The 10,647-nt window shown below is 41.0% G+C and overlaps 1 protein-coding gene across 1 annotated transcript; it reads right to left on the minus strand.

Moving 5' to 3' along the window:
• Nucleotides 1-7,987: 7,987 nt before the first annotated feature.
• Nucleotides 7,988-9,046, minus strand: neurod4 (neuronal differentiation 4). Its single transcript, XM_063015820.1, has one exon. It carries the CDS (start codon nucleotides 9,044-9,046, stop codon nucleotides 7,988-7,990), a length of 1,059 nt encoding a protein of 352 aa, XP_062871890.1.
• Between the last annotated feature and the right edge of the window lie 1,601 nt (nucleotides 9,047-10,647).

The following is a 10,647-nucleotide window of genomic DNA, read 5'->3' on the forward strand; positions in this document are numbered from 1 at the left end:
ATAAGTCAATGCTAAATTGTTACCTTTAATACAGTGCAGCGTTTGGTACAGGCAGACAATCAATCAGCCTCAAATTGGTCATATATAATATACAAGTAAACACATTTTATAAGCAGCACTAGTGCATCACTTGACATTAGATTCCGAGTTCATTTTTTACTATACCCCATTATATTTGTATTTGATTATTATTCATAAATTGTTCTGCTTGTTGTTTCTGTTTCCAAATTCTGATCCAGATCAGAAGAATTGTGATTCATTTTTGACAGCCTACTTTAGAGGTGTTCTGAGCCTGCAACCTAACACAAAATAGTAATGAACTGGCAAAGTTGAACAGTTTGAAGTGATCAAAATAGACCGTAATGCTTCAGGAAATCAGTGAGACATGCACATGCTATGTCATCGGCTCTTCTCGCTATGGGAATCAATCTGTGCAATCTTTTCGAGAGATTGTGTTACAGGCAGAGGTCAGAGTTATGGCACGGTCTCCCCTGGGACAGAGCCACAGGTCAGTGCTTCAGGCTGTTCGTACTGTCAGTGCAACACGTTTCAGTTCCCATCAGCTTTTAAATGGTGAAGCTAGAAAGCAGCTGATCATTCTGAATGAAAAACATCCACTCCAGACACATCACAGCTAGTTTGCATTATATTTGCAAACATTCAAATGAGAATACTATGACAGTTAAGATAAAAAGTTTTTTTCTTTACGTCAAACTGTCACCCACAGTTTAAATACCACTGCCTTAAGAGGTTTTACAAACAGTAATACTGTTTTATTATATACAGAGTGGTCCAAAATACAGAGGAAGGAAAACCTGTATATAAATGATTTTTGTAATAGTAATTTATACAGATAAATATAATTTATGAATATAGATAGATACAGTGTATCACAAAAGTGAGTACACCCCTCACATTTCTGCAAATATTTCATTATATCTTTTCATGGGACAACACTATAGACATGAAACTTGGATATAACTTAGAGTAGTCAGTGTACAGCTTGTATAGCAGTGTAGATTTACTGTCTTCTGAAAATAACTCAACACACAGCCATTAATGTCTAAATAGCTGGCAACATAAGTGAGTACACCCCACAGTGAACATGTCCAAATTGCGCCCAAATGTGTCGTTGTCCCTCCCTGGTGTCATGTGTCAAGGTCCCAGGTGTAAATGGGGAGCAGGGCTGTTAAATTTGGTGTTTTGGGTACAATTCTCTCATACTGGCCACTGGATATTCAACATGGCACCTCATGGCAAAGAACTCTCTGAGGATGTGAGAAATAGAATTGTTGCTCTCCACAAAGATGGCCTGGGCTATAAGAAGATTGCTAACACCCTGAAACTGAGCTACAGCATGGTGGCCAAGGTCATACAGCGGTTTTCCAGGACAGGTTCCACTCGGAACAGGCTTCGCCAGGGTCGACCAAAGAAGTTGAGTCCACGTGTTTGGCGTCATATCCAGAGGTTGGCTTTAAAAAATAGACACATGAGTGCTGCCAGCATTGCTGCAGAGGTTGAAGACGTGGGAGGTCAGCCTGTCAGTGCTCAGACCATACGCCGCACACTGCATCAACTCGGTCTGCATGGTCGTCATCCCAGAAGGAAGCTGACGCACAAGAAAGCCAGCAAACAGTTTGCTGAAGACAAGCAGTCCAAGAACATGGATTACTGGAATGCCCTGTGGTCTGACGAGACCAAGATAAACTTGTTTGGCTCAGATGGTGTCCAGCATGTGTGGCGGCGCCCTGGTGAGAAGTACCAAAACAACTGTATCTTGCCTACAGTCAAGCATGGTGGTGGTAGCATCATGGTCTTGGGCTGCATGAGTGTTGCTGGCACTGGGGAGCTGCAGTTCATTGAGGGAAACATGAATTCCAACATGTACTGTGACATTCTGAAACAGAGCATGATCCCCTCCCTTCGAAAACTGGGCCTCATGGCAGTTTTCCGACAGGATAACGACCCCAAACACAACCTCCAAGATGACAACTGCCTTGCTGAGGAAGCTGAAGGTAAAGGTGATGGACTAAACCCAATTGAGCACCTGTGGCGCATCCTCAAGTGGAAGATGGAGGAGTTCAAGGTGTCTAACATCCACTAGCTCCGTGACGTCATCATGGAGGAGTGGAAGAGGATTCCAGTAGCAACCTGTGCAGCTCTGGTGAATTCCATGCCCAGGAGGGTTAAGGCAGTGATAATAATGGTGGTCACACAAAATATTGACACATTTGGGCACAATTTGGACATGTTCACTGTGGGGTGTACTCACTTATGTTGCCAGCCATTTAGACATTAATGGCTGTGTGTTGAGTTATTTTCAGAAGACAGTAAATCTACACTGCTATACAAGTTGTACACTGACTACTCTAAGTTATATCCAAGTTTCATGTCTACAGTGTCGTCCCATGAAAATATATAATAAAATATTTGCAGAAATGTGAGGGGTGTACTCACTTTTGTGATACACTGTAGATAGATAGATAGATAGATAGATAGATAGATAGATAGATAGATAGATAGATAGATAGATAGATAGATAGATAGATAGATAGATAGATAGATAGATAGATAGATAGATAGATAGATAGATAGATAGACAGATCAGAAAAGATCATCGATAACATCTGTTAAAGTGTAAGTACATTTTTGGACCTCTGTATTTATTTAATTTTATTAACAGGACATGGGGCAATTTATCAGAAGGCAAAAATTATTTATTTACTTGGACACAATATGTATAGTCAGTTACCTGCATGTTTTTTTAAAAGGTGGGAGATAATCAGATAATCTGATAAAAGCCAACAAAGATGAGGGAAGAACATTTTCTGGGACACTTTAGCGTCTGAAGACAAAGATCAAACCCAGGTTCCCAGGACATGTTACTAATCGGCACACATTCTCATTCTAGCTGCATCTTTTCAAATATTTATTCAGGGACTAAAGACACAATAATTTTTTGTCATTCTTCTGTTATGCAAGTCTGCTCTTTTGTGCTTGTGTGTACATTTTTTGCACTTTTCTGTAAATCTTTTGTAAAGTCCCTTACTTTTTTAATATTATGTGTTGTAGATAGGTGTGCAATAGCTAACAGCATTCTCATCATACATTAAGGAACATCAGTGTCCAAAAACAGTTGGATTTTTCGCTGATGTATTTTCTTGGCTACCCTGAATTAGTCCATATGAGTGTGTGGGGCTCTGTAATGGATTTGTACCCTGTCTTCCCACCTTGTGCTCAGTGTTGCAAGCCTGACACATGACACCCCTAACCAGGATGAAGCAATAATAAAAAATAATTCAATAATAAGAAAAAATCTGGATTTAATTTGACTTTTGTAATTTAGCATGGTTCTATGTTAATTTTATGTCAGTCTGGCCTAGACTTCCACTTTTATGAAAAGCATTGAAACAAAGTACAATTCCATAGTCATGCTCTGTGACCAACACCCACACACACTGTCCTGCCTCTCTGCACACCAGTCCACCATGTGGAGTTATGTGTTCAGTTTTGGGGATGTTAGGAAAGCCAATCTGTTTTCATCTCCAAAAACCCAGAGGAAGACTTCATTCCCTTCCTAATTCTGCATATTGAATCGTCTCTCTCTGCATCTCTCTCTGCTTCCCTCTCTTTCTCTCAGTCTCAGCTGTCTGTCAGCCCCCCACAGATCTCCCAGCTGTCTTTGCTCCCCGAACGAGCAGCCCCACAACAATGCAGGTCAGAGGTCAAGAGAAAGACAGGCTGCACTTACAATGGACCAGTGGCGCCCACTAAAAAACAATCGCCCTCTTTTTCCCCTTCACTTCTCTTGCTGTGCTAAGACTGGAAAAGACAAACCTATAGAGATGTTGGTGTGCAAAATCCACTTTATGGTCAACAGCCTCTGAGGTGCCTACTATTGCCTTGAATAAATAATGCATGAACACTAGCGCACACACACAAACACACACTCTTGTTAATTCGCTTTGCTCTCCAGCTACACACTTCATTACCCTGCGCTTTGTTAGTCGTTGAAGAACCTCCGTGTTGCCCAATATCAGCACAAAGCTGTACAGGATGAATGGCTCTTGGGTTTGACTGCAGTGATATAAATGTGTTGGAGAAAAGAGGCTTTAATTTACAGGAGAGCAGAATTGTAGAGCTATGTGATGACTTAAGCAGTCAAGGTTTGCTGAACAGCACGCTGGCAACATCTACAAATCCTCTGTTAACACAAATGCTACAATAATAATATGATTATGAAAATGAAACATTTTACAGTGTTTGAATGGGCTGAAACTTTATCAAATCTACCACACCTGTAGCTTCTGTGTAGTTACCTAATCAGGTTCACAGTGGGTTCGGTGACAGGCCACCAATCAGTTCATTCAGTCACATACACACATACAAGAGAACATACCAAACCCCTCACATCTAAAGACTGGAGGCAAGGATTTGAACCCAAATCCCCAGGGCCCTAGTGCTGTGCAGCACCCACAATAGCTGCTACGCTGTCATATTCACTAGTGTTTATATGTTTCCCCCCACTGTACATAGCTCGCTGAAAATGTATGGACTTTTTTGTTTTGCTATCTGCCTGGGAAAAAAATATGTGAAAGTGAATGAAGCTGCTGTGACAGTCACCTGTTCTGCAGGCCTGAGTTCCCATGGTTCCCTGAGGCAGCATGACCTTACTCAGTACCTCAGCACTCCACTCAGTACCCACATTCACACACATTTTACCCTCAGGCCTTTGATTCTTTTATTCTGCCACTTCATGGATTTTCCACTGCTCAATAATATAAATGGAACTATTATCTATTGATTTCTTTTTCATGTTTCATGTAGATATATTCAGTTTTATTTTTATTGATTGGTTTTATATCTGACCAAAATGCCCATACTAAGAACAATTTATGCAGTTGTTACTATTCTTATGACTATGTTTTCCAGTGTGCCCTTACTAGCTTCCTGAATGATTTACCTCAAGCCAGTACTAACCTTATGTACACTTTATGGCTATAAGTGTGTGAGCACCCCCAGTTCAGACATTGCATCCACACCACAAAGAATTAGTGGTATAAAATAAATCATATGCTTTTACCTTTTTGTATTTAATGGAATGACATGGTAAAGCAGCTGGTAAAGTAGGTACCACACAACTACTTCGGTCCTTAAGTCCTTGGATTATATCCCATCTCCCATCACTTTCTGTGAGGTGTTTTGCAGGTTTTATAATATACACCTGTCCAGTGTATATTACTGTACTGTGCCCAGTGTAGGGGTTACTGTTCCTCTGACCAGAAATAAGAGACTGGTGGAAATGTATGCATGAATTCCACAACCTGTGGAAATGAAATTTGAGAGTCTATCCTATTAATGAATACAGTTCTCTTTCCGAAGCTTGCATATAGGGTGTTTTATAAACATATATGGTTGTTTTGTGGCTTTATCAACTTGAATAGTTCTCATGTGAAAGAGCTAAGCAGCAATACTCCTAATAGTGTATTTATTTCATTTTATAATTAATATTTGACATTCTGTTGGTACTAGAGCGCAGGACTGCGTAGGGTCGTAATTGCTGCAAGTTTCTATTTATTTAATGATTTAACAAGAATCGGTGCAACTTTTTTTTTTAAAGACCCCCACTATAACATAAGTAGAATAGTTACTTCAACTACTGAATTACTTAATCTAGAGAATCTGATTTCTTATAACATAAAATATAAAGTCTAGCACATACAGTGTATCACAAAAGTGAGTACACCCCTCACATTTCTGCAGATATTTAAGTATATCTTTTCATGGGACAACACTGACAAAATGACACTTTGACACAATGAAAAGTAGTCTGTGTGCAGCTTATATAACAGTGTAAATTTATTCTTCCCTCAAAATAACTCAATATACAGCCATTAATGTCTAAACCACCAGCAACAAAAGTGAGTACACCCCTTAGTGAAAGTTCCTGAAGTGTCAATATTTTGTGTGGCCACCATTATTTCCCAGAACTGCCTTAACTCTCCTGGGCATGGAGTTTACCAGAGCTTCACAGGTTGCCACTGGAATGCTTTTCCACTCCTCCATGACGACATCACGGAGCTGGCGGATATTCGAGACTTTGTGCTCCTCCACCTTCCGCTTGAGGATGCCCCAAAGATGTTCTATTGGGTTTAGGTCTGGAGACATGCTTGGCCAGTCCATCACCTTTACCCTCAGCCTCTTCAATAAAGCAGTGGTCGTCTTAGAGGTGTGTTTGGGGTCATTATCATGCTGGAACACTGCCCTGCGACCCAGTTTCCGGAGGGAGGGGATCATGCTCTGCTTAGTATTTCACAGTACATATTGTAGTTCATGTGTCCCTCAATGAAATGTAACTCCCCAACACCTGCTGCACTCATGCAGCCCCAGACCATGGCATTCCCACCACCATGCTTGACTGTAGGCATGACACACTTATCTTTGTACTCCTCACCTGATTGCCGCCACACATGCTTGAGACCATCTGAACCAAACAAATTAATCTTGGTCTCATCAGACCATAGGACATGGTTCCAGTAATCCATGTCCTTTGTTGACATGTCTTCAGCAAACTGTTTGCGGGCTTTCTTGTGTAGAGACTTCAGAAGAGGCTTCCTTCTGGGGTGACAGCCATGCAGACCAATTTGATGTAGTGTGCGGCGTATGGTCTGAGCACTGACAGGCTGACCCCCCACCTTTTCAATCTCTGCAGCAATGCTGACAGCACTCCTGCGCCTATCTTTCAAAAACAGCAGTTGGATGTGACGCTGAGCACGTGCACTCTGCTTCTTTGGACGACCAACGCGAGGTCTGTTCTGAGTGGACCCTGCTCTTTTAAAACGCTGGATGATCTTGTCCACTGTGCTGCAGCTCAGTTTCAGGGTGTTGGCAATCTTCTTGTAGCCTTGGCCATCTTCATGTAGCGCAACAATTTGTCTTTTAAGATCCTCAGAGAGTTCTTTGCCATGAGGTGCCATGTTGGAACTTTCAGTGACCAGTATGAGAGAGTGTGAGAGCTGTACTACTAAATTGAACACACCTGCTCCCTATGCACACCTGAGACCTAGTAACACTAACAAATCACATGACATTTTGGAGGGAAAATTACAAGCAGTGCTCAATTTGGACATTTAGAAGTGTAGTCTCTTAGGGGTGTACTCAATTTTGTTGCCGGTGGTTTAGACATTAATGGCTGTATATTGAGTTATTTTGAGGGAAGAATAAATTTACACTGTTATATAAGCTGCACACAGACTACTTTTCATTGTGTCAAAGTGTCATTTTGTCAGTGTTGTCCCATGAAAAGATATACTTAAATATCTGCAGAAATGTGAGGGGTGTACTCACTTTTGTGATACACTGTAATTCATTCCACAGACTTGTAAGACTTTTGTGCCATTTTTTTCTGAATGAAATATGAAGAATAACCGCATGAACAAGTTATTTTATATAATATAAGAATATTTATTTTATTAAGTGCGAAATAGGTAAATATTTACAAACCATTTAGTAAAATACCAAGTACAACAGAAAAGAAAAAGAAAAACACATAAACCCCGAAATAATAATAAATAAAATAAATAATTCATGAGGAATGGTAGCAGTAACTGGCAGTGTATTCGAAAACATGACAAACCAGTGCAGACTGTTTCTAAAGTTATACAGTCGTACAAAATAAATAATAAATACAACTATAAATAAACACATCTGTACTTATGGCAACATGTATTAATTTAGTTTTTAAACGGTATCAAAATAGGCATTTGAGAAGAATAAAAGTCACTTTATGCTCTACAAAAATAGGTTAGGAAAGGTATATTCCTTACAGCATAAGATACTTCTTTTTGAGCAGAAGGGTATCAAGTGTGGGAGAGCAAACAATCCAAAAAGATTTGGGAAGACAAATGCAAGAATACATAAATCAAAACTTATCAAATCTGCTGTCTCTCACAGTGTCTGTCTCTGGGTCTATTGTGGTCATAGCTTTTCATTCACTGTAAATTGTGCCCACCTGTGAGGTCAATATGTGTGGCTGAGCAAAAGACTCGAATGCCATGTCTAAAGGTAGCTCAAATCTAGAGCCAGGGAACAAAGTGTGGCCCTGAGACCCCGGCAGTCCAGCAATGGAGGACGCTTGATAGTGGTGAGAAGATATATAGTGGACTGGAAGTGTGGGGTGTGAAGTGTAGTTTCTCTCGTTATCAGGCTCTGGCTTGGGGGCAAAGTTTCCGCTGACGCTGAGAGGTGGTGTAAGTGGGCCATCATATGGTGGCGTCCCGTTGTTGCACTCGTTAGGTGAGTGTTTATCATATGCTGACCCTTTGAATCCCTTGAGTTGTAGAAGGTGTGAGGCCTCCAGCGAGCCATAGGGTGGGCTTGGAAGACCAGGCGAAGGGTAACTTAGAGAGTGTGCCTGTTGACCACCCACTCCACCTGCTACCAGACATCCACTTTTATCATCCAGCTTGTTGAGCAGCATGGCTGCAGGTCCCAGCTGGAGACATCCAGCCACCAGGTTGCTTGTGGGTTGTGACAGCCCCTTGCAGAGCATCTCCAAAAAGCCATGGCTCTCTGTGGATTGGCCACTTTCCAATACCTCTGACAGTGCCCAAATATAGTTGCGGGCCAGCCGCAGGGTCTCAATCTTAGACAGTTTTTGGGTTTTGGAGTAGCACGGCATGACTTGACGAAGATTGTCCAGGGCATCGTTCAGTCCGTGCATGCGTGTGCGCTCCCTGGCATTGGCTTTGACACGGCGAGCACGAAAACGCTCTATCCTGGCTTTTGTCATCTTCTTCTTCTTAGGTCCTCTGCGCTTAGGTGCTTTCTCCCCATCTACGCCACACTCTTCATCATCCTCTTCCTCCTCCATGTCCTCACTGCAGAGATCTATCGAGCCATGGTTAATTCTTCTGTTTAGGTTATAATGATCCACTGCGTCCGGCGTCTGCTCACCGTCCTGGGAGCTCAGATCCTCCTCGATCCAGCCCAAAGTGCTGACCAACTCAGGCACATCTCCAGGCTTTACATATGGTTTGGTCATCATCGTGATCTAAAACACAGGATCATATTTTTGTTAATTCACCAGAGAATACAAAATGGGCATTCTGTAACATGTCCAGGGTCAGTGTTGGCTCTTATTCTGCACTATAAGTCATTACATTTGTGAAGAGGAAGGGAAAGTCAGCACTGGAAAATGGACAGCTCTGAGTACAGTTGGTGGTGGTGTAATTGGAGTATTTCAGCTTTCAGTTCCATTCCTTTGCTGGAAACTATGCTCACAGGTTTTTCACATTTTATTTTGCCTTTATGTCTAATAGAAGATCTGATTAAGCACTGTTTTCATTCCTCAAAACAGAATTATGTTTTTGCACTTTATCTAGCAGTTGATGCAGTTTTAATAAATTACCTAAGTGACTCCTGTTAAAACACAGCAGTGTCTATATTAAAAATAGTCAATAAACATGATGTGTACTATTTTGAACTCATTCAATGTAGCTGAAACTTATTATAATGAAAAAAATGATTAGTATGTGGGGCATTGCAAGGAATAACTCATTTGTGTATGGGTGGACTCTTCATCTAGGACATTAGAGGATTTAGCAGAAGGATAAAGAGCTCGGATTTAATATGTGCAGTGTCCTAATACCACGCAGACATACAAACAAATGCAATACACACAACCTAGATTTTTCTTAGTGTAAAAGTTTGTTTCATGCAAAGTGTTCTGAATTACATTAAGATCCTGAAATGATTTATGATCAACCTAGACGTTAGAAAAATCAAAAAATGTTTTAAATTAAAGAGATGTAACATGGCATTGCTTCACATGGGCTACATTAAGGTCCAAATTGTGTAGTAATACAAAAACCTTCTAAATAAGAAAAAGGCAAAAGCAGTTATTTATGTTGACACGTTGAAGTTATTGACTTCAGGATAGGATTAATAACAAAGCATATGATTATATTAAGGTTTAAGGTATTGAGGTACAAAGGCTTAGTTGGAGATACTAGATCAGTGTATGTATTACTGTTGCAGTACTGATTTTAGGAGTTAAATTCAGACACGGTAACATAATTAGTCCATGTTTTCTTTTTTCTTTTATTTTAAACGAATTTGAAGGTAATTATTATACTGAAATTGCACTATCATGAACCATCATATTTGCCTGTCCCCTTTTAAAAAACACTGATATGTATACCTGAGGGTTTATTTAAATGATTTGTATTATGTTAAAGAAGCTGTACAATACAGTATATGCGACAAAATGCTGGAAGAACTACTTACCTGTTTCTCACACAGGTCGCTCAATATGTTGCCAGAAATCCCAAAACCCCGCTGGTGTAACTCCTAAAACGTATTAAAAGTTTGCGAGGTCCTGGCGAACATGCAGCACTCCTGTCTCTTCAGAGTCCTCTCAGTGTGTTTATGCGTTCGGATCTCAGCGCTCTTTAACAGCCGCCGCTCCGCTTTGAGCTTCTAATGAAGCTCGCTAAGTCCCGCCCACAGGCCCCGCCCATCAACACCCGAGGTAAACGCGCGTGGCGGGCTCGTGGCTACAAGTTTTATATGAGGGTCACTCATTCACCGGGCTTTGTGTGCGCGTGCGTGCGCGTGCGTGAGAGAGAGAGAGCGCGAGCAAGTACA

This window comes from Trichomycterus rosablanca, chromosome 19, assembly GCF_030014385.1.
Source record: "Trichomycterus rosablanca isolate fTriRos1 chromosome 19, fTriRos1.hap1, whole genome shotgun sequence".
Classification (NCBI taxonomy): domain Eukaryota; kingdom Metazoa; phylum Chordata; class Actinopteri; order Siluriformes; family Trichomycteridae; genus Trichomycterus; species Trichomycterus rosablanca.